The following is a 26,966-nucleotide window of genomic DNA, read 5'->3' as shown; positions in this document are numbered from 1 at the left end:
AAAATAACAAGAGAAACAAAACGTTAAAAAAAAAATGGAACTCCTAAATATGAAAAATATATTCTCTGAAATGGAAATTTCACTGATGGGATTTTTAAAAGATTAGACAATGCAAAAGAGAGAGATCAGTGCACTTGAACATTGCAATAAAATCAATACCATATAAAGCACAGAGGGGAAAAAAGACTGAGGTAAAAAAATAGATCCTTAAGTCACCTGTGTGTTTACATAAAGTTATCCAACATAGATATACTTTAAGTCTCTGAATAAGGATAAAAAAGGACAGAAAAAAAATGTTTGGAAAAATACTATCCAAACATTTTCCAGATTTTACGAAAATTATAAGCCCACAAATCCAAGAAGCTAAACAAACCACAAGCAGAATACATACACACATGCAAGCATGCACATGTATTAACAACAAAGTGCATCAAAATCGAATTGCTGAGAACAAATGAAAAAGGCAAAAGTTTTAAAACAGCTGGAGAAATGACACCTTAAGTACACAGGGACAACAAAGGTAAGACTGTTTACATACCTCTCCTCAGAAACTACATAAGCCAAAAGACAAAGAATAACATTTTAAGAACGAATGAATCTATAAACCTAGATTTCTATGCACATCAAAAATATTTTTTCAAAAATGCAGATGAACAATGAGCTACCATTTCACACCCACCAAAATGGCCATAATCAAAAAAAAGACAATAATAAGTATAGACTAGGATGTGCAGAAGTTGAAAATCCTCACATGCTGCTGGTGAGAACATAAAAATATAGCTGCTTTGGAAAACAGTCTAGCAGTTCCTCAAATGGTTAAACATAGTGTTACCACATGATCCAGTAATTCCATTCCTAGGTATATAACCAAGACAAATGAAAACATATCTCAACACAACACCTTGTAAACAAAAAGTTATAGCAGCATTATTCATAAAAGCCAAAAAGTGAAAACAACCCAAATGTTCATAAATATATGATGAATGGATAAATAGCATGTGATATATCCCTATAATGGAATATCATTCAGCAATAAAAAGAAATTAAAGACTGGTATACAGTACAACATGAATGAACCTTAAAAACATTATGTTAAAAGAAAGAAGCCAATCACAAAGAACCACATATTGTATGATTCACTTATATGAAATTCTAGAATAGGCAAATCTATAGAGACAGAAAGGAAATCAGTGGTTCCCAGTAGCTGTCAAGGGAGGGCAGGGACCAGGAGAGGATTATTGGATAGTGATGGCGAGGAAACTCAGAGTGTCTTTGGAGAAGAATAAAAACATTCTAAATTGATAATAGTGATGGTTGCACAATGCTGTGAATACACTAAAAGCCACTGAATTGTAATTTTAAATGGATGGATTGAATAGTATCTGAATTATATCTTAATAGAGCTGTTAAAAATACTTCACATGAAAAAAAATTTTTAAAGAGACTGTAAAGATTAAACAAAATGAAAGCAACAGTGGCTATATTAATACCAAATATATATTTCAGAAAAAGGAATATTACCAGGGATAAAGAAGATCCTTCCATAGCAATAAATGGGTTATTTCATCAAGAAGACATAACAATGCTAAATGTGTATGCATCCAATAAGAGAGCTTCCAAACACACATACCGTGTTTCCCAGAAAACAAGACATAGCCGGACAATCAGCTCTAATGCATCTTTTGGAGCAAAAATTAATATAAGACCCTGTCTCATTTTTCTATAAGACGGGTCTTTACTATGACATGGCATGGCATGGCATGGCATGGCATGGCATGACATGACATGACATGACATGACATGACATGACATAATATAACATAATACCAGGTCTTTATAATATAACATAACACAACATATTATAATATCAGGTCTTATACGAATTTTTGCTCCAAAAGACGCATTAGAGCTGATTGTCCGGCTAGGTCTTATTTTCGGGGAAACATGGTAGCAAAAGTGCAAAGAACAGGAAGAAGACAACATAATAGGTAATTTCAACACTCCTTTGTTAGCAAATGACAAACAAATAAAAAATTAGGATGTAGAAAACCTGAACACTATCAACCAAGTGAACCTAAACGACCGTTAAAGAATGTTCCACTCAATAAGTGAATATATATTAATTTGAAGTGTACATGGAATTTTCACCAAAATAGACCATATGCTGGCCATAAAACAAGTCTCAACAAACATAAAAGGTTGAAATCATACATTTTACATTCATGAACACAATAACAAATACATTTTGAAAAATTACAAATAAATTTTGAAAAATATGAAAATCCCCTAATATTTGGAAATTAATCAATTCATTTCTAAATAATCAGTGAATTAAATTTTTTAAATTACAAAAGAAATTAGAAAATATTTGAAAAAAATCATAAAATATGTAAGATTCAGTTAAAGCACTGCTTAGAGAGAAATGTACACAATAGCTACAATAGAAAAGAACCAAAAATCAATGCTCTAGGCCTCTACCTTATAAAGCTAAAAAAAGAGCAAATTAAACCCCAAATAAGCAGGAGAAAGGCAATACTAGAGATAATAGCAGATATCAGTAAAAGAAACAACAGAAAACAACAGGGATAAACTCAATAAAACCTAAAGATGCTTTTTAAAATAAATTAGTAAAATATTTGCGGGATATAATGGGAAAAGGTATCCAAGTGAAATAAGTCACACTGAGAAACACTAATGCCATATAATCTCACTTATATGTGGAATCTAAAGAACAAAATAAACAAAACAGAAACAGACTCATAGATACAGAGAACAAACTGACGATTGACAGATAGGAGGGGGATTTGGGGCCTGGGTGAAAAGGTGAAGGGAAGTACAAATTGGTAGTTACAAAATAGTCACAGTAACATAAAGTACAGCATAGGACATATACTCAATAATACTGGAGTAACTATGTATGGTGTCAGGTGATATTAGACTCATTGGGGATACCTCAGTTAAGTTATGTAATGTGTAAGCACTATGCTATATACCTGAAACTAACATAATATTGAATGTCAACTATAATTGAAAAATAAAGTTTAAAAAAATAAAAGAAAAAGAAAAATCGGAACTATTGTCTATCATTTCACAATCATCGACTTCTAAAAACCAAGAAGTTTGAAAAAAGATACAGATGATGCTACCAAGAGGTGGAGTAACAGGACTTCCAATAAAATGATGGTGAAATTGGTAAATAACTTTGGAGAGCAGCATGTAGTTAATTAAGATCAAAGATATTCACACCCTTTCTTTGATCTCCTTTTAGGTATAAACCTAGACCAGCAGAACTGGCATTACCTCAAAGCTTGGTAGAAATGCAGAATCTCAGGAATGATTCCAGACCTACTGAATCAGAATCTACATTTAACAAACCCCCATGTAATTTGTAAACACAGCAACATTTGAAGAGCACTGTTCTCAAGAAACCTTGAATGTGTGCCCAAAGAGGCATGAACAAGGATATTTATTGTACCATTATCTGCAGAGCAAACAACCTTGTTTCCCGGAAATAAGACCTAGCCGGACAATCAGCTCTAATGGGTCTTTTGGAGCAAAAATCAATATAAGACCCAGTCTTAATTTATTATAAGACTGGGTCTAATATAATATAATACAATATAATACAATATAATGTAATATAATATAATATAATATAATATAATATAACATAAGACCAGGTATAATATAATATAACATAATACTGGGTCTTATATTAATTTTTGCTCCAAAAGACACATTAGAGCTGATTGTCTGGCTAGGTCTTATTTTCAGGGAAACAGGGAATTAGAAACATACCAAATGTACTTCATAGAATCAGTCAGGAAATTTATCCTATAGTAACAACAATCCCAAAATTCTCAGTAGCTTTAAAAAAAAGATTTATGGCTTACTCATGTTATACATCCATAACAGGGTGGCAGGGAAGAGCTGCTCATTACAAAATACTCTGGAATTCAAACGCCATCTTGAAAGTTACTATTTGTCATGTCCAAGGGAAAACAACTCTGGAGGGACTTGCACTGCAAATTAACTGCTAAGCCCAAAAGTAACACTCTTCACTTCTACTCACATCTGATCAGCCAGAAATAGTCACATCGCCCAAGGGAGCCCAGGAAATATAATCCTACTGTGTGCCAACAGAAGGGTCAATTAGAAATATTGGTGAACAGCACTTCTGAAAACCACTAGAACTGTGAGATGAAATGTGAATTTTTCATATAATGGACTATAGAGTAATTAAACTAAGGGAACTAGATCTAGATACATAAAAGAATAAGTCCTCTACTAGTACGTAAGCCCCCTAAGAGCAGATATTTTTATTTGATTTGTTCAGAGCTGTATCCCACCAAGAGCAATACTAGCATACATTAGGTACTCCATTCATTTTTGTTAAATGAATGAATAAATGAATCTTTAAAAAAATGAGAACTGAGAACCATTCATGTAAATGTTTTTAAAAATACAAAATAATACAACATATGATTTATAGATATTAAAAACATGGACCAAAAGGACACTCATTGGGCCGGCCCGGTGGCTCAGGCGGTTAGAGCTCCATGCTCCTAACTCCGAAGGCTGCCGGTTCGATTCCCACATGGGCCAGTGGGCTCTCAACCACAAGGTTGCCAGTTCAATTCCTCGAGTCCCGCAAGGGATGGTGGGCTCCGCCCCCTGCAACTAAGGTTGAACTTGGCACCTTGAGCTGAGCTTCTACTGAGCTCCCAGATGGCTCAGTTGGTTGGCGCGTGTCCTCTCAACCACAAGGTTGCGGTTCGACTCCCGCAAGGGATGGTGGGCTGTGCCCCCTGCAACTAGCAACGGCAACTGGACCTGGAACTGAGCTGCGCCCTCCACAACTAAGACTGAAAGGACAACTTGCTGAACGGCACCCTACACAACTAAGATTGAAAGGACAACAACTTGACTTGGAAAACAATTCTGGAAGTACACACTGTTCCCCAATAAAGTCCTGTTTCCCTTCCCCAATAAAAATAAAAAATAAAAAAAAAAAGGACACTCATCAAATTTATGACACTGGTTGCCTAAGGGGAGTATGGAAAAGAATAAGACTGAGGAAAGGGACCTAAGTTTTATCTGTAGTTTTAAAAAATGTGTATCTTTACCTCTCTCTATCCACATATGTTAATATATGTGCTTCAAATAGATATATTTATATATACCTGAATCAAAACAGGAAAACTGTTTTTAATTAACATCTGTTAATTCAGAGAAGTTGGCCTACAAGCATGTTTTATTCTCTGTAATTTTAGAATTTTACAAAAAAATGTTGTCAGAAAAATCACACTACTGATGTATTTCATTGAATATCTCAGTCTATTGTTCTACCTATGTTCTTTAGTGTATATAGGCTTATAGACATGTCTTCTGGGGTGAAGGGTATCTGGGAAACAATCCTAAGAAATTCAAAAAATGTTGATGCCTTATGCTTTTTTTAGCTTTAAAATGCTAAAAATTTTTATTCATAATATTTCTATTCTTATTTCAATATTAAATACATTTACATTCTATACTTTTTCCTAAAATAAACATTCCAGGAAGATGTGTCCCATTTATCCTGCAGCTTCCATCCTGCTGCAAGGTACCCCAGGGCAGAGAGGGTGGGGATGCTTACTCTAGTTTGGGAAGAAGAGCCAAAGAGTCACTGTAGAGTCTCTTCTGGAACAAACAGAAGAAAACAACACATAGGAAAGGAAACCTCTGAATTTAACCTTGACCTTGTCCCTCGTAACGGTTAATTTTGTGTGTCAACTTGGCTAGGCCACAGTAACCAGGTATTTGGTCAAATATTATTCCAGGTATTTCTATGAAGGTATTTTTTTTAGATGAAATTATTAACACTGAAATCAACAGACTCTGAGTAAAGAACATCACTCTCCATAATGAAGTGGGCTTCATTCAATCAGTTAAAGGCCTTAATAGAAAAATGACTGACTACCCCCAGGGAAGAGGATATTCTGCCAGCAGACTGCCTTCAGGCTCAGGCTACAATATTTACTCTTCCGTGGCATTCTAGTATACCAGCCTACTCTGCAAATTTTGGACTTTCCAGGCTCCATAATCACGGGAACCAATTCCTTAAAGTAAATCAATCTCTCTCTATGTCTACACACAGACACACACATACACACACACACACACAGACTCACTCACACATGCACTACTGGTTCTATTCCAATGGAGAACCCTGACTAAAACAGGTATATGCTTTTCCCCTGAAAGACTGGGTCTTCTAAAACTCCAACTATGAGTAGTGTGTTTTATTAAACATAATACATGACAAAACACATCAGCATACCACTAGTATATATAAATAAGTCTCAGGATAAATCAATAGACATACACAAGGCTAGACAGGATGTTACATGAACTTAATTATTTTTCTAAGGGTTATATTAAATATATGCCTTAAAAATATTCTAAATGACAAATTTTAGATAATAAAATGTATTCAATAAAAAAATCTTACCTTTTAGTTTTCATCTGGTCCCTCAGTTTGCTATACATCTCCAGGACTTGAAAGAGAAAGGAAAAAAGAGCACACCAGCATTATTTAAAGAAAGTGAAAAACTAAAGCTAAAAGAATTGGATCAAGAATTTTACTCCATTTCCAGTTCCTCACCTGGAAGACACAGCATTAATTTATCAACAGTAGCAGAAATATTTCTCTGTTGTAGTCGACACTGCTTCAGCTCTTCCATTGCTATTACCAGCTTGGCAAAAGGAGGGGGAAAAAAAAAAGAATTATGCCAATAGCTGTAAATAAAAACCTTTCAGTCACATTTTTCCACCCTGTGTTCAATTCATCAGAAAATCCCAGACAGTTTCATAGTAAGATGTGCCAAGTGGACTAAGGAACTGCCTTTCTGAACAAGTAAAACATTCCTGCATGGTTTCCTACTTTCTCCCCAAGATACATACTATACGAGGAAAGGATACGTAAAATGAAATCCTAAAATTCAGAGGCTATCCAAGAGAAAAAAAATTTGCAGATTTTCTCCAGACGCTATTCAGACTCTTCATGATTTATGGTTTCATCTCTCTCCTGAGAAGATCCCATATTTCTTACATCAGTGCTAGAGTCCTAGAGGAAAATAGTCCTTCCTATACAGCTTCGAATGAGTCTTGAAAGTAATCTTCAACTAAATCTCGATTTCAACAAATAAGCCACACACTTAGAAGTTGTGGCTTTTCCAAGAGTTCCAGTTTAGTGAAGAGTAACTCACTTTTCTTCTCAAAGCTGTTTTGAAAGGCTTCCGTCTAAAGTCATACCACAATATAACTAGAAGAAACTACAATCTCTGCATAATTTAAAATGAGACAAACTTTTAAAAAGCAATAATCTACCTACATAGCCTCCTATAGTTCTCATCCCATATTCATATCTAAAAATGTTATCTGTCTAGATACCAAGCAAAAGAGAACAAAAAAGAATGTCCCTGATTAAGTCAATGATAAAACAACCACGAGCTAATCTTAAAGATTATTAAAATTAAACAATAAATATTAGGCAATAAGGAAGGTGCACAGTACAGAGAACAGAAATGGACTACATACAAGTCAGAAAACTTGAGTTTTCAGACTTGGCAATTACTATGTACACATTAGCAAATCACATGTTTTAGTTTCCTCATCAAGAAAATAGTGACAATACCTGTCTTGACTTTGTCATAGGTCTGCCATGAGGATCAAGTGAGAAAAATGCATGTAAAGTAATCTTGCAAACTGTGATGATTTAAATGGTGAGTATATCAATTAATGTAATCAATGATTCATTTTTTAAACAAATATTTATGGAGCACCCACTTTATGCCCATTACTGTCTAGACAGATAGAGGGGATATGGCAATAAATAAAACAAACTAAAATGCCTGACCGCATGGAGCTTAATTTCTAATGGAAAGAAACAGAAAAAAAAATGTATAAGTAAAAACATATAGCAGAGCAGGATAGGTGCAATTAAGAAAAATAAAGCAGGAAAGATAAAAATACGGCGGGTTGACAGAAATTGCAGTTTCAGATTGCAATTTCAAATATGGTAGTTAGAAAAGGCCGCATTAAGAAGCTAACAAAACAGCAAGGTCTAAAGTAGGTAAATATTGGGAAAAAAGCATTCCAGGCAGAGGGAACAGCAGTGGCCGTATTATGACTACTCAAGTGATTTAAAAACACAGCTCAAGTAGGCTACATCCTCTCTCGCTAAGCTTTCAAGTGGCTACAGTCACTTAATTCAGATAAACATTAGGAGAAGCAACAATAATGTCCAAGCTCCTCCAACATACTGCTTATGGTCTTACAAGCCACTACATCAGGAAGACAGTCATCAAAAGAGAAGGACAGAAAGAAAAGATTTTTTCAAAAGGTAAACTGGCCTTACTTCCTTCCCCTCATGTTGTAGTTTTCTATTAGTATCCGTCACTTGATTCTGTGGAGAGAAGACAATTTAAACTCATGAAAAACAAACATTTAAACAACAGTTTGGATAAAATCAAAATTTACAATGAAAAGACTAAGGGTCGGTATTCAGATAGTTTCAGGATTCCACCACATTTTGGTTTAGTGGCATCCTCTTGCGTTTAAATTATATCAGCTTTTCTACTAAATGTTGCACAGCCTTTTCAACAATGGAAAGAAAAATGTACCGAGAGATATGTTCAGTGTGGAGTATTCCAAACTAAGATACCATAATGACTAAAGACCGTACTTTAATTCCGAAAAGAAAAGAAAAATTAAAATAGAAAAAATAACCCACACAAAGAAACTTACCATCTCTACTATGTGTAGCAAAAAACAAATGTTATCATAGACATTCCTCTCTTCACCAATACACTCCTGGAGAACTTGAATATAAATTGAACTTTTTAACTCAGGTCAAATTTTCCCCATTTATTATCCTAATATTAAAACAAAATGTTTTATCTTAATTCTTTTAGGATCATTAATTCTTAACTTGTAACACCTCCATTCCCATTTTTCTAAATTAATCCCTCCATCAGATAGTCAAAACTATGTGAACAAGCCTTAACATTACCTAGAGTTCATAATTTAAAGGGATTGGTACCACTTTTTTTGGTTTCCACTTTTGAAGACTCAATTGATATAAAAAAATTTAAGTGCGTAGAATAGTAATTTCTTCACCATCTCAGACATTATCAAAATGAGCAATTTGAACTTCTCAAAGTTTCTTTAACACAGGCTTTCTAACCTTCCACCAATAACTGTCACTCCTTATACTTTCACGGCATTCCCTTACTTCAGCATTTCCTATTATGTCCCTTAAAACCCTAAGGAATGTTAGTTAATAGGTATTTTGCACACGCACAGAAGTGCACATATGTGCGTACGTGTACACACACACACACACACACACACACACACACAGGTACGTATGGGAAATACCACAGGATAGTTTATTCAGGATTTCTTGAAGCTTTTAATATTCTACATGCACTATGAATACCCAAGATGAGGATTTCATATAGCATGTTTTCCAAACTTATTTAACATAAGTTTCAACATTTAACAAAAAACACCCTTTTATTGAAAATAAATCATATCAAGAAACTAGCTTTTCAGGAGCATACCTTTGAAAACTCTACCCTAAACTATAAACTATACCTGGACTATCATTTTCAGAGGCGATTATCACACATACCCCCACTCAAAGACAAAATGAAATCTGACCTCCAAAAAGTCTTTATAAAGTATCAGAAAAAGAAGCAAGAAACCCTCAAATTCCCTCTTTATTATTTATTTAATATCACCACAGGTGAAACAGTTGTTTTCATTGGACTGTGAGCCCAACGTGAATTCAGAGCATGATGTAACCATCCAAAATGCTGATCAGAGACAATGGTAATAGAAGCATTATCTAAAACAGGAGTCTGCAAACTGTTTTTGAAAATGGACAGGTAGATAGTCTCTGATGCAACTACTCAACTCTGCCATTGTAGCAGTAGTGCAGCCCATAAACATAACGTATATGAATGGGCATTACTGTGTCCCAATAAAATTTTATTAACAAAAATAGGAGGCAAGCTGGATTTGGCCTGCAAAACATAGTTTGCTGATCCTTGTCTAAAATAAGTGAGATGGTAAGGCTTTAAGATCACACTATGAGAATTACATTCAGACGCCATATTTTAGGAAGGCCATTGACAAACTGAAGCGTGATCAGATGTGACTACATTTGGAGAGAGAGTCAAAGCTACAACACATGGAAAACAGCTAAAAGAATTTTTAGCCCAAAGAGAGGGGAAATATTCATTTGGAGACACTATACACGAGACCTGAATGAAAGCTGTCCTTCAAACACGGAAAAGCTATAAGAAAAGTAATGCTTAAAAATAGTGCTTATTACTCAAACAATAAATGGATGTTACTAGAAAATAAGGTTAATATCAGCTCAATACAAGAAAAAGGTTTCAAGCAATGTGAATAAAAATGGGGCGGGCTGCACTGAGAGTAGTGTTACCTATCCCCTTCACAGCAGTTATTCAAGAATAATTAGATATTTTTTATCCTAAAGTAGAAATCTCATAAAATTAAACTTTCCATAAATACCACTAAATTCAGCATCATTGTCTCTGTGAGAATACAATTTTTCCTATATAAAGACACCGTCTCTGATACATTTTTTACATCAAACTCATTATAAGAAATACATTTTATGCTGCATCCCAGTAGACAAGTACAGGGAATACACACACACACACACACAAAACCTTGAAACAAAATTTTCAAGAAATAATTGTTTCAAGAAACAAATACCCTTACTACATGTAATATACTTTATTATTTTATATTCTATTCCATTTCATTTCAATATTAGTTAAAAATACTGATTATGGCCCACTAAATTGATTTCATACAAACCAAGGTCCTAATACAATAGGAGCCTAACAATGCTTCTGATAAGAAAGATAATTACCATTTCAATAATACTTTAACATAACAATGAGAAGAAACTATACTGCTTCTCTAGGATGCTACTTGTCTTGATTCAATGATATAGAGATACCTATATAGATATAGATAGATGATAGATAGATGATAGCTAGATAAAGCTGTAAGTCAAAAAAAAAAAAAAAAAATAGTGGGCATCCTAGAGAATGTAGTTTCTTTTCATTGTTGTGTTAAAAAATATTGACAGAAGTCAATGCTTAACCTTTTCCATTTTCTGAACTCTCTTCTAGAGTTCAAGAACCTCCTCTACATTACATAGGTTCTTAATCCAGGTTGAATCCCCCTAGAGCAGAGCCTCCCAGGTGTGCCCAGGGGTGCTTTAGACTTTATCCCCTCGATTCTCAGAATGAGTGAGTAGGGCCAGAAGCAGCCCACCAAACACCCTGAAATGGCAGCCCCCAGTTCTCATTTTCCCCTTAGGGGCATCCTGAGTAATTTGAAGGAATTTGCAACTTGAAACAATGTGAGGAAAGGAAGAGAAGATGAGTACCAACCAGCACATGATATCAGCAATGGGTGAGCATTACGGGTAACATTCCACGCTACCTGCCAAGGAAGTACTCCATCACATGACTACGTCGGTAACCAGAGACAGAGTATCCTGGTGCCCATCACTGACAAGGGGCACAGGAAGCAGAGGGAGAAGTTTGGAGCACAGGTGTCCAAGGATTATAGACAAAAAGCAGCCCAGAGTGAGGGTGGGAAGATGGGATGGCTGAGTAAGGACCAACAGCGCACACAGCTCCTGGCAGGAGCGCCATCTTTGTTCTCATACATTTCAAATACTTTTGTCCATCTGAGGCTGTTCAGCCCCCAAAAATTCAGCATAGTTTTTTATTTTAAACAGGATCAAATTGTTCATACTTTTTAATGTCCTTTATACATGAAGCAAACATTTCTAATACTTTCCCCTGTCAGATATCATTCTACAATATATTATAGTTTATTCTTCTTTTAAATGAATGCACCGTGATTTATTTTACTAATCCTCTACTAAATGACTTTTAGAGACATTTTAAAGTTTTACCTATTACAAAAAACTCAAAAGATCATCCTTGTGCATGCACCTTAGGATAAATCTTAAAACTATGTGGAGTTTTAAGTACTGATAAATGAAATTGCTCTTCTCAAAGGTCGTAACAATCTGCACTCCAACGAGGCATTCCCTCATTGATTGGTGTCATCTCCCATCTTAAATATTATTTTTTTCATCTTTGTCATTTTACTAGATGGCACATCATTGTCCAAATTTGCATTCCTTTATTTCTAAATTGTAGAGTTCCCTGTATTTCTTGTGTACACTGTATATTAATGTGCATTTCTCAGTTTTCTATCAGTGTTCACATTTTGCTATTAATTTACAAAGACTTTTTATATGTTAAGGATATCAATTACTTGTATATATTTGCAAATATTTTTTACTTGTTTACCTTTTAATTTTTAACCTGTATATAGCAAAGCTTCTTTTGTTTTAATGTTCTCATATCTATCAATTTTTTCTTTCTGGCTTACAAATTGTCTTTAGAAATGTATTCCTTGCTCTCAAAATCACATAAACATTCATCTATATTTTCTACTAGTTACTTTATGGTTTTATTTTTTACACTTAACTCTTTAGATAATCTGAAATTAATTTTGGTATGTTGAATGAGAAAGGGATCTAATTTAATTTCAATTACATTAGTTAAGCATTAAAGGATATTAACAACACATCAGAAGAGGGGAGGGTGGAGGAAGCAACTCAGAAGGGTACAAAAAGAGAGCTTTAATTGTGTTGGCAATATTATATTTCCTGAGATGGTTGGAAAGTTGTTCTATAGGTCCATAAATTCTTATTTGAAACCTTGGGACCCACTGTGTTCTGGACTTCAAAATTTTGGAGACTTTATAAAGATAATATGGTACATATTGTATATTATATAACCTGTGGGTACTAGGACAGTATCCCATAATCAAACACATTAACATTTCTGAAGCAAAATACAAAAATTTACATTAAATAAAATATATTAAGAAGTTTGATAGCTTCATGTCTGTTCAGGTCGGATTCTGCAGTCAAACTAGCTTTTAAATCACTATACCTTTAAAACATAATTTAACATCTAATAGCCCACTTCTCCCTCGATAAAATTGTTTCTTTGCTTTTCTTACCAATGTATTCTTTTATATGAATTTTACACTCACTATCAAGTTCACCCCATGCCCCAGAAAAATTCTTTTGGGGTTTTCATTCAAATTCTAAAAAGACCAAAATAAAAAAACAAAGAGGGGAAAGAGAAAAAAAATAAAGAAATTAGAAGGATAAGGACTGGAAAGAAGGAAATAAAGCTGTTATTATTTGCAGATCATACAAGTGTTTATACAGAAAAAAAATCTAAGTACAAATTATTAGAAATAATAGAAGAGTTTAGTGAAGTGGTTCGATTTAAGAACAATAAGTAAAGTCAGTTATCCAAGATAAGTTAACGTGCTATGCTAGGGGCCAGCGTGACATGACTAACCCTCCCTGAACCTGAATCTGTCATATCAAGAAAGAACCTTCCTGCTTTGGTAGAACACACTCCACAACTATCAGAAATCTTTTTCCTTTGGCTTCGGCTGCCATCCTGCAGTGACTTCTACACCCAGGCCCTGTAAAAGCATCACCTTACAGGGATGGCTTGTATCGAGCAAAGAAGTAGATGGATGACATGAAGAGTCAACAGAGCTTCTGTTTGAAAGAAACTATTACTGATTCTGGTTCTGGTTCTCGCCTACATGTAGTTGTTGCAAATAAATTTTACTAAAAAGAGTATTCTTTTTAGCTAAAAGCCATAATCTCAATGATATATGTTTCAGTACAAATTCCTTTCTTACTATACAAAAATCTTTACTACTACAAACATATAACCGGCAATGTACTCTCTATTCCTTTAATGCTGATCGAAATCCAGGTACGGGACAGAGACACAAGTCTCTCTCAGAGTCTCCTTACTTTGAGTTTCTGGGCTTCTCCTCTCACTTTCAGCAATTCAGTTATAGAGTCCACAAAGCCCTGGTAGTGAAAGTTGCACATTTTTTCAATTTCTCGGTCATGGTTGCGGATGCGAGTTTCAAGCTTCTCCATGAATCGTCCATGTTCCTCACCATCATAGACAGACCTTAAAAAAAAAAAAAAATGGCATAAAAGGTTACACCAGCTTTGCTTCTAAGAAATAGAAAAAAAATTACAAACCCAGAAGCAAACTTATTTGGAAATCAGATGATAAAATACATAAAGCACAAAGCAATCCGACTGTATTAATACCACCCCAATTCTAGACAACTATTTTTAGGAAAACCCAAAATGTTGCTTCCTTATTCATTCAAATATATTTAAGCGTTTGACAGTATTCATCGCAGACTTCTCATCATAAAATCAAAGGCTAAATTACAAGTCCTTTGTGCCTTTCTTTCCCAATTAAATTAACCTAGAAAAACTCAATTTTGGATAAAACCAACTCGCATTACACCATAACTATACCCAAGAAGCTGACACTACTGGAGAAAACCAAAAGCTCTATACGGTTAGACTCCGTTCAGCTATGTAACTACAAATCTAAAGTGATCAAATATATGGTGATGGAAGGAGAACTGACTCTGGGTGGTGACCGCACAGTGGGATTTATAGATGATGTAATACAGAATTGTACACCTGAAATCTATGTAATTTTACTAACAATTGTCACCCCAATAAATTTAAAAAATAAATTTTAAAAAAAGAGTATAAGTAAAAAATAAATAAAAAAATAAAGTGGGCACAATGAATACTGCTAGATAACACTACTAAATCTATCTCCCACCATCACCACCACCAAAAAACCACTTTGTATTCTCCAAAATAACTATGTATAAAAGCCTTAGCTTCTCCTCTCCTCAAACATCCACCCCCTCACTCTCAGCTACTGACCACGGAAAAAAACTGATAATGATTTCATCTTCTCTCACTAAAATCAACCAACCTACTTACATCTGTAACTCCTACCCTGTCCACCCTTCTATAACAATGGAAAAAGTATTTCAAGTTCTTATCTACAGTCAATCCTTGTTGTCTCAAGATCTTTACTCCTGCAATTATTCCCTTTTATCTTTCCCCTGCATCATATATTTCTCCCACTCTACTAAATCATCCTCATGGGTATATAAACATGGCTTTAAGAAACACGTCCAAATTAAAAGAAAAAAAAAAGGAAAGAAACATGTCCTGATCTACACATTTCCCTCCAGGTACCATCTTATTTCCCTTTCAAAAGAAAGGTAAAGAAAGGTTTCCATGAAAATACACCAACATTCCTTGCCATTTGGAGGAGAGGAATAACCACTGAAAATTCATCAACATAAATGGCATAAGCAGATTCTACTCAATATTAGGTAACTCTTGGTTCCCAATTCAGTTGTATCTTGAACCAGTAACATTTCTAAGTAGCAATCTACTTCCTCCTGCTACGCAAAACTTTTCATTTTCTCTCCCTCCAAAGATCTACATTAACATTCCAAAAGACAACCTCAAGAAGAAAATTCCAATCGCTTCTCGGCCTTTTGGCTAAGATCAAGTGAAGAAGAAAATTCCAAAGTTAAGAAATGTGTTACTTATGTTAATAATGACCCCCTAGCGCCACATATCACGAGCCTCTCTCAATATTACAACACAGGGGAAAGCAGGTCATGGTGAACCCAGGCGGCAGCCGGGGGCCCCGGGTGACCATCAGCTCCCTCACCCGGAAGCGGTGCCCAGACTGCGGGGGCAAGACTGGGGACAGATTTCTGCTTGGTGCCATGGCCAGCTACTGGCACAGACGCTGCCTGAAGAGCTCCTGCTGCCAGGCGCGTCTGGGCAACATCGACGTCCTGTTACACCAAGAGCATGCTGCACGATCCTTTGCAGAAATGACAACGTGGCGTTATTTGGGAATAGCGGTGCCTGCAGCCCGTGGGGACAGTCATTCCTGCGAGCGAACTCGTCGTGAAGGCTCAAGGCAACGTATATCATCTTAAGGGTTTCACATGCTCTCCCTGCCAGAATCTCCTGGTCCCAGAAGACTGGCGGTTTCACCACATCAGTGGCAGTTTATTTTGTTAACAGGATAGACCTACAGCTCTCATCCATGGCCATTTGAATTCACTTCAGAACAATCCACGACTGCCAGACCAGAAGGTCTGCTAACAGGCCAGAGTAATGCAGAATGCATGCCTTCATCTCAGATTTTGTTCATCACGGGTGGATCCCATGTGTCTTCTTCAGTAGACAAGTCACCTTTGTAGCCAGCGCCAGTGCCAGCTCCAAGCCACTGCATCTTTAGTCTTGACTGCCCTTCCTGCATTTATTGGTGTGTTTAAAGGTCTAAATATGAACATTAAGGACTCTGTGAACTTGGGCTAATGAAAGACCGCAGAGAAAATGAAAAGTTCCACCGGAGGACATCTGGGGGGAGGGGCACAGCTTGGCAGAAGGGAAATGACTGATGAAGCTAATGAAAAGAAGCATTCAAATCTGCTTTCTACCATCATCACCAATTAGCAGAGCATTGGCCAGAGTTTGGGCCCTGTGCTTTACTAAACAACCTTCTACTCGCTCTTTATGTGTTTATGTGTCATAAGGAAATGTGTTTCAATCAAAACTGAACATGAGATAAAAGAAAAGGATGTGGCTTTTGTGATACTCTAGCAACACTTTTATTGTGTCTTTGTAAAATACAATGTATGTATGCATGTAAGTGTTTTCATCCGAATGTTGCTACTCCCATGATGAACGAAAAAAAACATTTCTTTTTTTAAATCAGGCTCATAGCAGCTACTGTGTAGAAATTTCCTATTTCTAATTAGCTGAATAAAGAAAAAAAATTTTCCCTTGTGATAGTTTATTTGTGATATTTTCGGAGACATTTGCTGTAGCATGGCATATTTAAATAACAAAAACTTAAAGGGAAAAAAAGAATGACTCCCTAGCTCCCTGAAATTCCCATAAAAAAACATAAATCAAAGAAAGGAAACATGGATTTTAGGTGCCTGACTGTGTGGCCTTCGTTTTAGCAATGTAATTAGCTCTGAGTCTTTGGTCAACTCAGGTAATCTCTCCCACCCTCAGCTTTCTCATTCAGCAAATAGGAAGCAATCAATTACATTTTCTCTCAAGTATTAGCCCAGTCTAAATCCCTACAATTCACTTCCACTTTCAAGTTCAGTCAATAATAATGTAAAGATCATACATTTTCAGAATAGCTTAAACAGGTAGTTCAAAACAAGTTAATGAACTTTCTATACCTTATCATTCTCCCCTGCCTGTTTCTCCTATGTTATGTAAGCCTTTATGATTCTAGTAATGTCTTCTTGAATTATAATAGCGTTGAATAACATGAAAGGCTTATAGTACATCCCCTTGACTATCTTGAGAATTTTTAAGTTAGGATAAAATGTAAAACTCACATATTTAAACAGAAGTTTGAGACTATATTTAATGAATTTGTGTTCCGTGGGTATGCACCAGGAAATACACGATTTCCAGACTTTATGTACATTTTGTGTGCACAGAGAGAAGCACATATATGTAATTTTAAGGGAAATTGATCCATGATTTCCATTTGGTTGTCTAAGAGGTTAAAAACCACTGATTTAAAGGTTTTGTTTCTAGTTGCCTACCGTAGGAAAAGGCAATCATAGATCACTACCTACCAGTTCACCTTGATCAGTATTTCAAGTATACACTCAATGCAAACTAATACATCTATCATATATAAAATGCGAAAAACAAAAATAAACAAGTCTGAAATTCTGGAAAGGTCACAGACATACTGAAGTTTAATCTAATATTGCTAGTCAACATTGTACTTGCACAGAATACCTCCCCCATGACTTAAAGTAGAGAAAGACTGCCATCTAGTGATGGCTCATTTCTAACATTCTTTGAAATTTAAACTTGATATGGCAGGGAAATAGAGACCGCTGAAAAAATCTAAAAACTATATTCTGTAGTACCGGCTGGCTAAACACTTATAATTAGTTATTAAATTATGTTTTATATTAAGTACTCTAATGTTTAAATTTCTATTTCTAATAGAAAGCAAGATCTGAAGAACAAAGTCATATGCTTTTGACATATCCAGGTGTGTCACAGTCAAACAAGACTATGAAATAAACTGCACCCCTAGTTTAATTATTTGTGCCAATCCAAAGAAAATCCTAGTACCCAGTAAAAGGTAAACAAGAAGAAATGCTTGGAAATTAACAATTTTTTTATAGCCTATATTTTGACATAAGTGCTGCTATGTGAAGTCTCATTTTCAAACACTATCAAACGAACAACAGGTTTTTGCAAAATGTAAAATGTTTTATCCTAGTGTCTATGTCTGATACATACCTCTGAACATCCTCCCTAGATTTCATGTGCATATTAAGAGATTTTAACTTATAAAATGGCACCTCAGGAATTCTATGCAACAAATATTTATCATTCATCTGTACTAAACCATTACAGTATTATATTACTTACTAGAGCCTACCTCACTCAAATCTGTTTGTCAGAAGAGAAGAATAAATATGAGCATATGTTATCTCATTTAAATCCTATGTAACTTATAAATTAGCCACTATCCCCATTTTATAAATAAGTAACCCAATAAATTTAATAAAATAAAATTTTTAAAACAGAAAAAACAGACAGAAAAATAAATAAATAAAAAATAAAAATAAGTAACCTGGAACCCAAGAAGATGAAGTAATCTAACAAATTCACACAGCTAGATAGTGCCCTCTACAGTACATCAGGTCATGTCCTTTTAGAGCAAGGAAAGCAAGAAAGTCCCTTGGACCCTTAAAACGTTAGAGTTGAAAGAGGTCTCAAAGATGGAATATAAAGCTCTTATTGTACCATGCAGGAAACTGAGGCCAAGAAAAGTTAAATGCCTTAATCAAAATTACATTGCTTATTACTGATACATATGGGTCTAACTCCCAAAAAAAAACACAATTAGGAAAAGCTAATGTAATATGAAGCCCGACATAAAGTTAAGTGGTTGAGAGAGACAGATTTCTACTTCAAGATGAGTCAGTTGCCTATTAGTTACACCTACACAAAAGCTATTGCATTCTTCTTCCTGCTGGAAGAGACCCAATGTGCTCTGGTATTTCACCTTCCCATCTAGCACTGGGGTAAATACTATCTGTAGACCAGTCATGGTAATTCCGTTCCCTTTGTCAGTGACCAGTTGTGTCACCAGTCAGTGACAAAACTCTCACAGACTGAGAAGTACAGGGAAGTCTGGCGAGGATCCAAGAAACGGTTTTCTTTCCTGAAGGATACAGAAAAAGAAGCCACTTTTCCTACTTTGGACATCGTCCTTGTCCTATATGATGCTTGGGGAGCAGCAACCATACTAATATGAGAGAAGACATTGCCAAAAATCTGAGGATGGCCAAAGGAAAAGATGGAAAACACCTGGGTCCTTGAAGATGAACCAATCCTTAAACAGCCCTATCTCCAGACTTCACGTTATATGAGCATTAATGAATTTCCTATTTTAAGAGAAATTTCCTATTTCTACTTTCCGTTGATATTCTGCTACTGGCAAAGCAAAGTATTCTAAATGCACAACATTGTTCAGTCTTCAAAGAAACAACCAACAGCAAGTCAAAGTCTACACAATGCTAAGGAGCACTGTTCCCAGGACCTACACTGCTCTTCATCTTTTTTTCCCGTTAAGAGTTAGCTCCCATTCACTCTGCAAGTCTCAGCTTGCGCCTTACTTTTCTCTAATCACATAGACTTTGTTATGTGCTCCTCCTTTGGTATCAATGCCATCACAGAATGTATTAAACTATATTTTAATTGCCCATTCACTTGACAATTTCCCCATACTGGAACATGAATCGCCTTGTGAGTAGAGGCTGTGTCTCCCATTTTATTTCCAGCATTTAGCACAGGGCTTGGCATGAGGGAGATCCTCCATGGATGCTGAAGGTGGAGAAAGAGAAGGGTTGGAGACTAAATAACGTGGGTTTGTGATTTTTTCAGGGATGGATGCAAAAGAGAATTACATCAAACAAAGTTTGTCTATTGAGATGTTTTCAGAACCAAGGAGAACTTCAAGATGCAAAAGACTGAACAATTTGCTTTTTGTTTTTGATTCATCCAAGAAAAAATTCCAGAGTTTACTGTAGTCTTTTCTTTTTCATATATATGTTTTTTCACTTGTGTCACGGTTTTAGTCCTGAAACATTTTCTTCTCATTAAGCTCCATAAAAACATCATCAGTTTTTTTGTTTATTCCAAAAGTTAAAAATAAAGTAGAAAAACAGACTTGAGCATGATGTTGAAAGAGAAACTGCAGGAGGTCAACAGAAGTTTAAAGTCCCTTCCCTTCCTTACTTTGGATTGTCTATCAATGTAATTCAGACTTACTATGCTAATTTGGATTCTCTGAGGGCATAAAAGTGAAAGAAGATCATTGTATATCATTATCAATGATATGGGAAGCATATGCTAGTTAATAACATCTAAGCTGTAGGCGATACCCAAATGTTTTTGTACTTTCCACAGGAGATCAAATACATTCGAATCCTTTTTTCACCCGTGCAGATACCAAGGTATCCGAATGATTTCACCAAGATAGCTCATGCAACCAAAATAATGCTGTGAGGAGACCTCCCTCAAAGCAGAAAGGGAACCCCACACTTCTGTGATGGCTATTTTTAGAGGGATTAAAAACAGGATGAAGTGCCAACTAGCACATAGCCGAAGAGCCTCCTAAAAGCCTGCTATTGGTTAAACAGCACAGGAGAGTGGCGAAGGGGAACTTGTCACAAAAATGTCACTCAAATCAATAACAGACTATTAGGAAATAAACTAATGAAAGCAAGGAAACTCCATATTAAGGGTATAGAGAATCCCGTAACTACTACCATGATAACGTCACGCTGTTAGAACAATTAATCATTATAAATAACTGAAGATACAAAGGCACTGCAGGATATGTTAGTGGCCTCTGTACCAATTTGTATTAAGTGCAAAAAAATGTATCCCATTTTCAGCGGTGGTCATGAAATACGGCAGCTAAAAATTGGATTACAGATGTGGCTGTCAAAAAAAAATAATCCATCTACAGCCTGACGAGTCCACTGACTAACCTGGGAAACTGCTGAGAGCAGGGTAGTAATACAGTTGTTATATACAAGGTTATAATTAACATTGGTAGATTAGCTCCAGTTTCATTGCATGGAATTCAAAGTGTCAACTTTAACACTTAAATATGCGAAGGTGGAGCTAAATGAAACTACTGATTCACTTCACATACCACCATCAGAATGAGCTGAATGTAGGGTATGTTGGTAAAATGCTTCAAGATCCTTTACAAAACACATTAAGTACTTAATTAAATAAATACTCTGAAGAGTTATGTAAGGATTTAGAAAGATGGCATACTAATTGAAGAAATGTTTCAGAGTTTCCACATTTAAAACTATTATTATGGTTCCAATGACAGAGATCATAATACAGAAAAACAAACCAGTGGGGGCGGGTAGTGGAAACACTTAAGAGAACAGTCCTGGTCTCCTTATATGTGTAGATTTAATGCAGGCTTAACAAAATTAGTCCAATCAAGTCCCCCAGAATCACTAAATCCAACTGTAATAAATTTAAGTGAAGTCATTTATAGATGTGTATGTTATATATAATACATATATATATATACTTATGGATACATTATATATGCATATGTGTGTTATATAATGTATATGCTATATATCTATAAATGTGTGATATACACACATATGCACAAAATAAACCACACACACACACACACACACACACACACACACACACACACTTTCCTGATTTTCTGAGAAAGAACCAGACTTGCCAACGTCACATTCAATTCCTGGTCCAATTTCATCCACAAATGGTTCTTTACTGACACTTCCTGGCCAAAAGTAACCACAGTCTGAAACTTGTTAAGTCTATCTGTGTGGTGGGAGATACCTCAAATCCCAGTCTGGTTGTTAGTGCCCCCACAAAACTGACTTAAACAAAAGCCACTCCTCTCTAAAGGAATACATCTTAACCCAAACTTCCGAAATCCTCACAAATAACACAACTATCAAGAACCATAAAACACACAAGGAAACAAAGCATATTAAACAAGAATCAAAAGAAACACAAGTAACAAAATCAGATGTGCAAAGGCTTAGAAATAAATATGTGTAAATTAAAAATAAATGTTTAATATGTTTAAAGAAGTATGAGGAAATTACAAAAAAATAAATAGACAAATTGGAGAAGACATATAGAACTTTTAGAATAAAAACTATAATAGTCAATATTTAACATTTAATAAATGGGAAGAGGCAATATCTAACTGGGAGGTATATATAAAACTCATACAAAATGCAGTACAGAGAGACAGAAGATGGAAAATGTCTTGGTCTGCTCAGGCTGCAGTAACAAAATACCCCTAACTGGATGGCTTACAAACAACAGAAATGTGTTTCTCACAGTTCTGGAAGCTAGCAGTGAGAGATCAGGATGCCAACACCGCCAGCTGAGGGTCCTCTTCTGGGCAGCCGCCTTGTACCCTCACAAGGCAGAGGTGCCAGCAAGCTCTCATTATAGGGGCACTAATGCTGTACATGAAGGCTCCGCCCTCGTGACCTCATCACCTCCCAAAGGTCCCACCTCCTAACGCCATCATCTTGGAGGTTAGCATTTCAACATATGAATTTTGAGGGGACACAGATATTCAATCTGTAGCAGAAAACATGAAGAAAGGTTAAGAACATGGAGAACACAATGAGTGTGATGGGAGCTCTATTGAAATAATAAACAGTTAATATTCAAAGAAATAAACGAGAATTGCCCAGAATTGATAAAAGATACAGGAAGTTGTTATCCTTGAAATCAAAAGACAGACCTAAAAACCAAAACCAAAAGTGGTCTCCCAACACAGGAACAGCACTGTTCAGTTATATCTATCAGCATTTAGAGCTGGCTGCCTATTTGTCCTTTCTCTTCATGGCTCTGCTTCAGTAGGGTACAGAACCTTACTCTGACAGAGCTAATTATACCAGCACAGGAACCCTTAGAACCACCTGAATATTTGGTATATCTTTTATCAACTCATTCTTCCACTACCTAGAGTATCTGTTCCAAAATGTTGCCATTGTCTTTAAGATCCCATCCTCGATCCTGCAACTTTTTTTCACAACAGATGACTTTGCCATCTATTTCATAAAGAAAATTCAGGCTTATTAGGCATGAATCTTCTAAATGTCCTGCATTCCAATACACAAATCTATATCTCTGTCTACCTGTACACGTGTGCCTTGCTACCTCAATGAAATAGATAGCCCACCTCAGTATAAGACTAATCCTATGTTGTAAAAATGTCATTTCTCCTCTACCAAGGAGTGTTACTCCATCAATACTTTTTTAATTTCTGTACTTTCAAATGTTTCATTTCAATTGACTTCTTCCTCCTAACAAAACATGTCCCCATCTTTAAAGGGGGAGGGGGCTTTTATTATCTTTTTTTTTTAAGGTGCTATTAAATTCAAATCTCTTTTCTAATAATTTTCCTTCTTGCATCCTTTTTGCTCTCTTCTTTCCTTTCACAGTTAAAAATCTTCAAAGAGCAATCTACACTCACTGTCTCCATTTCCTCATATTGCTTTTCAACCCACTATAACCTGTTTCTTACCCACATCACCGCAAAGAACCTATTTTTGCTAAGGTCAATAAAAGCCTAATAACTGTCAAATCAAATACTCATTCTTCAGTCGTTTACTCTGCCATTGCTAACCATTCCCTCTTCCTTTAACCTCTACTCGCAGAGCTTCCATTACATTCCCCTCTCAATGTCCAATAACTCTTCCTTCTGGCCCTCAGTACCTACTTGGCCTTCATCTTCTCTCACTCTGCATATATACTCCCTTGGAGATAGCAGTACTGCAGCTTTCACTGTAATCAGATATCTCTGCTTCCCAAATCAATAACCCCAGGGCATACCTTGTCAAATCCTAGAAACCTCAATATCTAACCACCATTCATCCTCAAAAACATCTCAAACTGTGCATGTCAAATGTTGAAATCATCAGCTTTCCACCCAAACCTATACTTTCCTCCTATATTCATCATCTCAAATGAAGGTACCACCAGCCACCTAGTTAGTTACCCAAACTAGAATATGTAAGTTAACCTTGACTCCTCACTCCCTACCTCCCACGTCCTTCCAACTAATAAATCACCAAGACCTACCAATTCTAATTCCATGATGTCTCTTCTATGCTTTTCTTCCTCCCTATCCTCCCCTGCCTTGGCTCATATCCTCATTATCTCTTCTTTTCACCGCTCCTTATTTCCCTAACAATCCAGCTTTGATACTTCTTTCACAGTAATCTTCTTTAAATGAAATTGTGATCATGAAACACATATGAGGTATGACCAGAAAATAAAGGGAATGTTTAAATTCTAAAAAAAAATTATTACAGTAAGGGACACATTGCCATTAATCCCCCTCAAAATACTCCCCCTTGCTTCAAACACACTTATCCCATCATTCTTGCCACTTTCTGAAGCACTTCTGGAAGTCCTCTTTCATGAGTGTCTTTCTTTGCACTGTTGTGGCTGCCTTGATGTCCTGAATCGATTCAAAATGTTCACCTTTCATGGTCATTTTGACTTTGGGGAAGAGCCAGAAGTCGTAGAGTGCCAGATCCAGTGAAAAAGGTGGATGAGGACACACCATAATGTTTTTATTTCACAGAAATTGCTGTACCAGAAGCGATGTGTGACATGGAGCCTTTCCGTTGTGATCAAACAAATACGGTGAATGCTGCTGCTGAGTGCCATCCAACAGAAAGGCAGGGATCTTCAATATAGGAAGCAGCACAACGAACCTTAGAAACAGTGTGTGGCAAGTGTCAACTTGCTTGGTGCAATCAGTCGGGTGTGAGCTACGGTTGAGAGAAGGTGTGTTTTAAAGTGTCCTGTAAATCATCCTCCATCATGACAATGCTCTGTGTCACACATCCCTTCAGGTATATGGTTTTTATTTCTGTCAAATAAAGACCTTATTCACCAGATCTGGAACCATGTGACTTCTGGCTCTTCTCCAAAGTCAAAATGATTCAGGACACTAAGGCAGCCATGACAGAGCAACTAAAGACACTCACGAAAGAAGACTTCCAGAACTGCTTCAGAAAGTGGCAAGAATGATGGGATAAGTGTGTTTGAAGTGAGGGGGAGTATTTTGAAGGGGATTAATGGCAATGTGTCTTTTACTGTAATAAATTTTTTTATTTAAATATTCACCATATTGTTTGATCACACTTCATTCTCTCTCTCTCATTCTCTCTCTCTCTCTCTCTCTCTCTCTCTCTCTCTCTCTCTCTCTCTCTCTCTCACACACACACACACACCACTTTACAATTAAGTCTGCCTCGGGGTCAAGTCCAAAGTCCCTAGCATAGTATAAGAGACCCCTCCATGTACAGATTTACCTCTGAATATTCCCCACATTCACTCTAAGACTGTACTTGAAGTTTCTTGAGTACACTATGTAGTTCCTCTGCCCAGAATCTCCTTATTATCACTTTGTCTGGCAAATTCCTACCCATCCTTCAATACTCCCCTCAAAACTCCTTCTTTAAAACCTCCCTCCTTAGTACAACTACTAAAACTGGTATAGAAGCTCTCCTCCCTATCAATAAGGTAGGACCTAAGAAACTGTTCATCAAACCACAGAGAGTCTAAGCTTGCACTCTCTGGAGGCATTTGTAGCAAACAGGACTGTGAGTCCATTCTTTGAATATTCATATTGAGGGTTACTTTTCTCCTAGTTACTGACAGGCTGATATTAGGCATCTTTTCCCAGAAGAGACCAACTTCATCTATAATAAAAAATCTGTTGCAGTATATAATTGTCTAATTTTTAAAAGAAGTATATTTAAAAATCTATTTTAAAAAATGAAGAAACAAAACCTGTTGAAGCACCTAACCCTATCCTTGATAGGACAGGCTACTGGGTAAGCAGTACTCCTTAATAGCCATTGCATCCTCGTTTACCACCTAGCCCTCATTTTGACACTGCGTAAATTTCAAATGGCCTTGAACCAATGAAACCATGTGTGGTTTGAAGTAAATGTCACCAGAAATACTATCATCCTGTTTTGCCATAAAGTTCGTGAACAAATGCCTAGTATTACCCTAGAAATGAATGGGCACCACCACTAATAACACGCACTGGTGGAAAGCTGCGTTGATCTTCTTTTGTTCTGAAACGTTTATTTGTTCATAGTTTTTAAAGGCCACTACACTGAGCATGCTACACTGTAAAGGCTTATTTACACGTCTACCTTCCCTACAGGACCAACAGGACCAAGAGTTCCTTGAGGGTTTACTCCTGGAACCACGCCTGTATGCCACAGAGAAGGCATTACAAAGTGACAAAGGGCTGAAAGCAGTGCCCAAAAGTGTTTCAACATTTAAACTTTCTCCAAAGACAAACACTAGCGTTAATAATAAACATTCTTACTTAAAAAGTAAATTCAAGTTCTAGCAGTGCAAATAATCTGTGTTTTAGCTAAAATGCTAAATAAAAAAAGAAAGAATCCGAGGACGAAAAGGAGGAACTTTGAAGGTTCAAGGAAATCTTCTGTAGGAGAAGGGAAGGGTCTGGGAATAATTTATTTCCCTAGCTCTCCTCTAACCTCCTCTGGAAGCTAGGAGAAAGATGATGATTAAACTGCAACAAGACCTGCCTCTGAAGGGAACTGGTGTTTCTGGCCCTTGTTGCCAATGGAAGGGGGAGGGTGACAACAGTCCCTAAGGGCTTTTAGAAAAAATTGCTTCCAGGTGGAAATTTTTTATGGTACTGTGCAACCTGGAGCCATTTTTTGCTTTCCTTCTTAACTACTGATGATTAAACCATGGGCAATCAGGCCGCAATAATGGAAACAGATAGCTCCCAAACATC

The 26,966-nt window shown here is 36.2% G+C and overlaps 1 protein-coding gene and 1 pseudogene across 3 annotated transcripts in view; one reads left to right on the top strand and one right to left on the bottom strand.

Moving 5' to 3' along the window:
- The window catches only part of EXOC6B (exocyst complex component 6B), a 629,322-nt gene that overhangs the window by 502,797 nt on the left and 99,559 nt on the right, over positions 1-26,966 (bottom strand). For all 3 annotated transcript variants that reach the window (XM_074332164.2, XM_074332163.2, XM_088796094.1), the window contains 4 exons: positions 13,961-14,126; positions 8,399-8,446; positions 6,644-6,734; positions 6,491-6,536 (listed from right to left, as the gene is read on the bottom strand). In XM_074332164.2, coding sequence (XP_074188265.2) covers positions 6,491-6,536; positions 6,644-6,734; positions 8,399-8,446; positions 13,961-14,092 — 317 coding nt within the window. In that variant the 5' untranslated portion in view covers positions 14,093-14,126. The remainder of the gene's footprint in view (positions 1-6,490; positions 6,537-6,643; positions 6,735-8,398; positions 8,447-13,960; positions 14,127-26,966) is intronic.
- LOC109435204 (LIM domain transcription factor LMO4.2 pseudogene) lies at positions 15,670-16,444 on the top strand (annotated as a pseudogene).

Source organism: Rhinolophus sinicus, chromosome 2, assembly GCF_057876585.1.
Source record: "Rhinolophus sinicus isolate RSI-liver-muscle chromosome 2, RSI-T2T, whole genome shotgun sequence".
Taxonomy (NCBI): Eukaryota; Metazoa; Chordata; class Mammalia; order Chiroptera; family Rhinolophidae; genus Rhinolophus; species Rhinolophus sinicus.
Note: the sequence above shows the minus strand (reverse complement) of the source record. Positions and strands in the feature narration are given on the sequence as shown.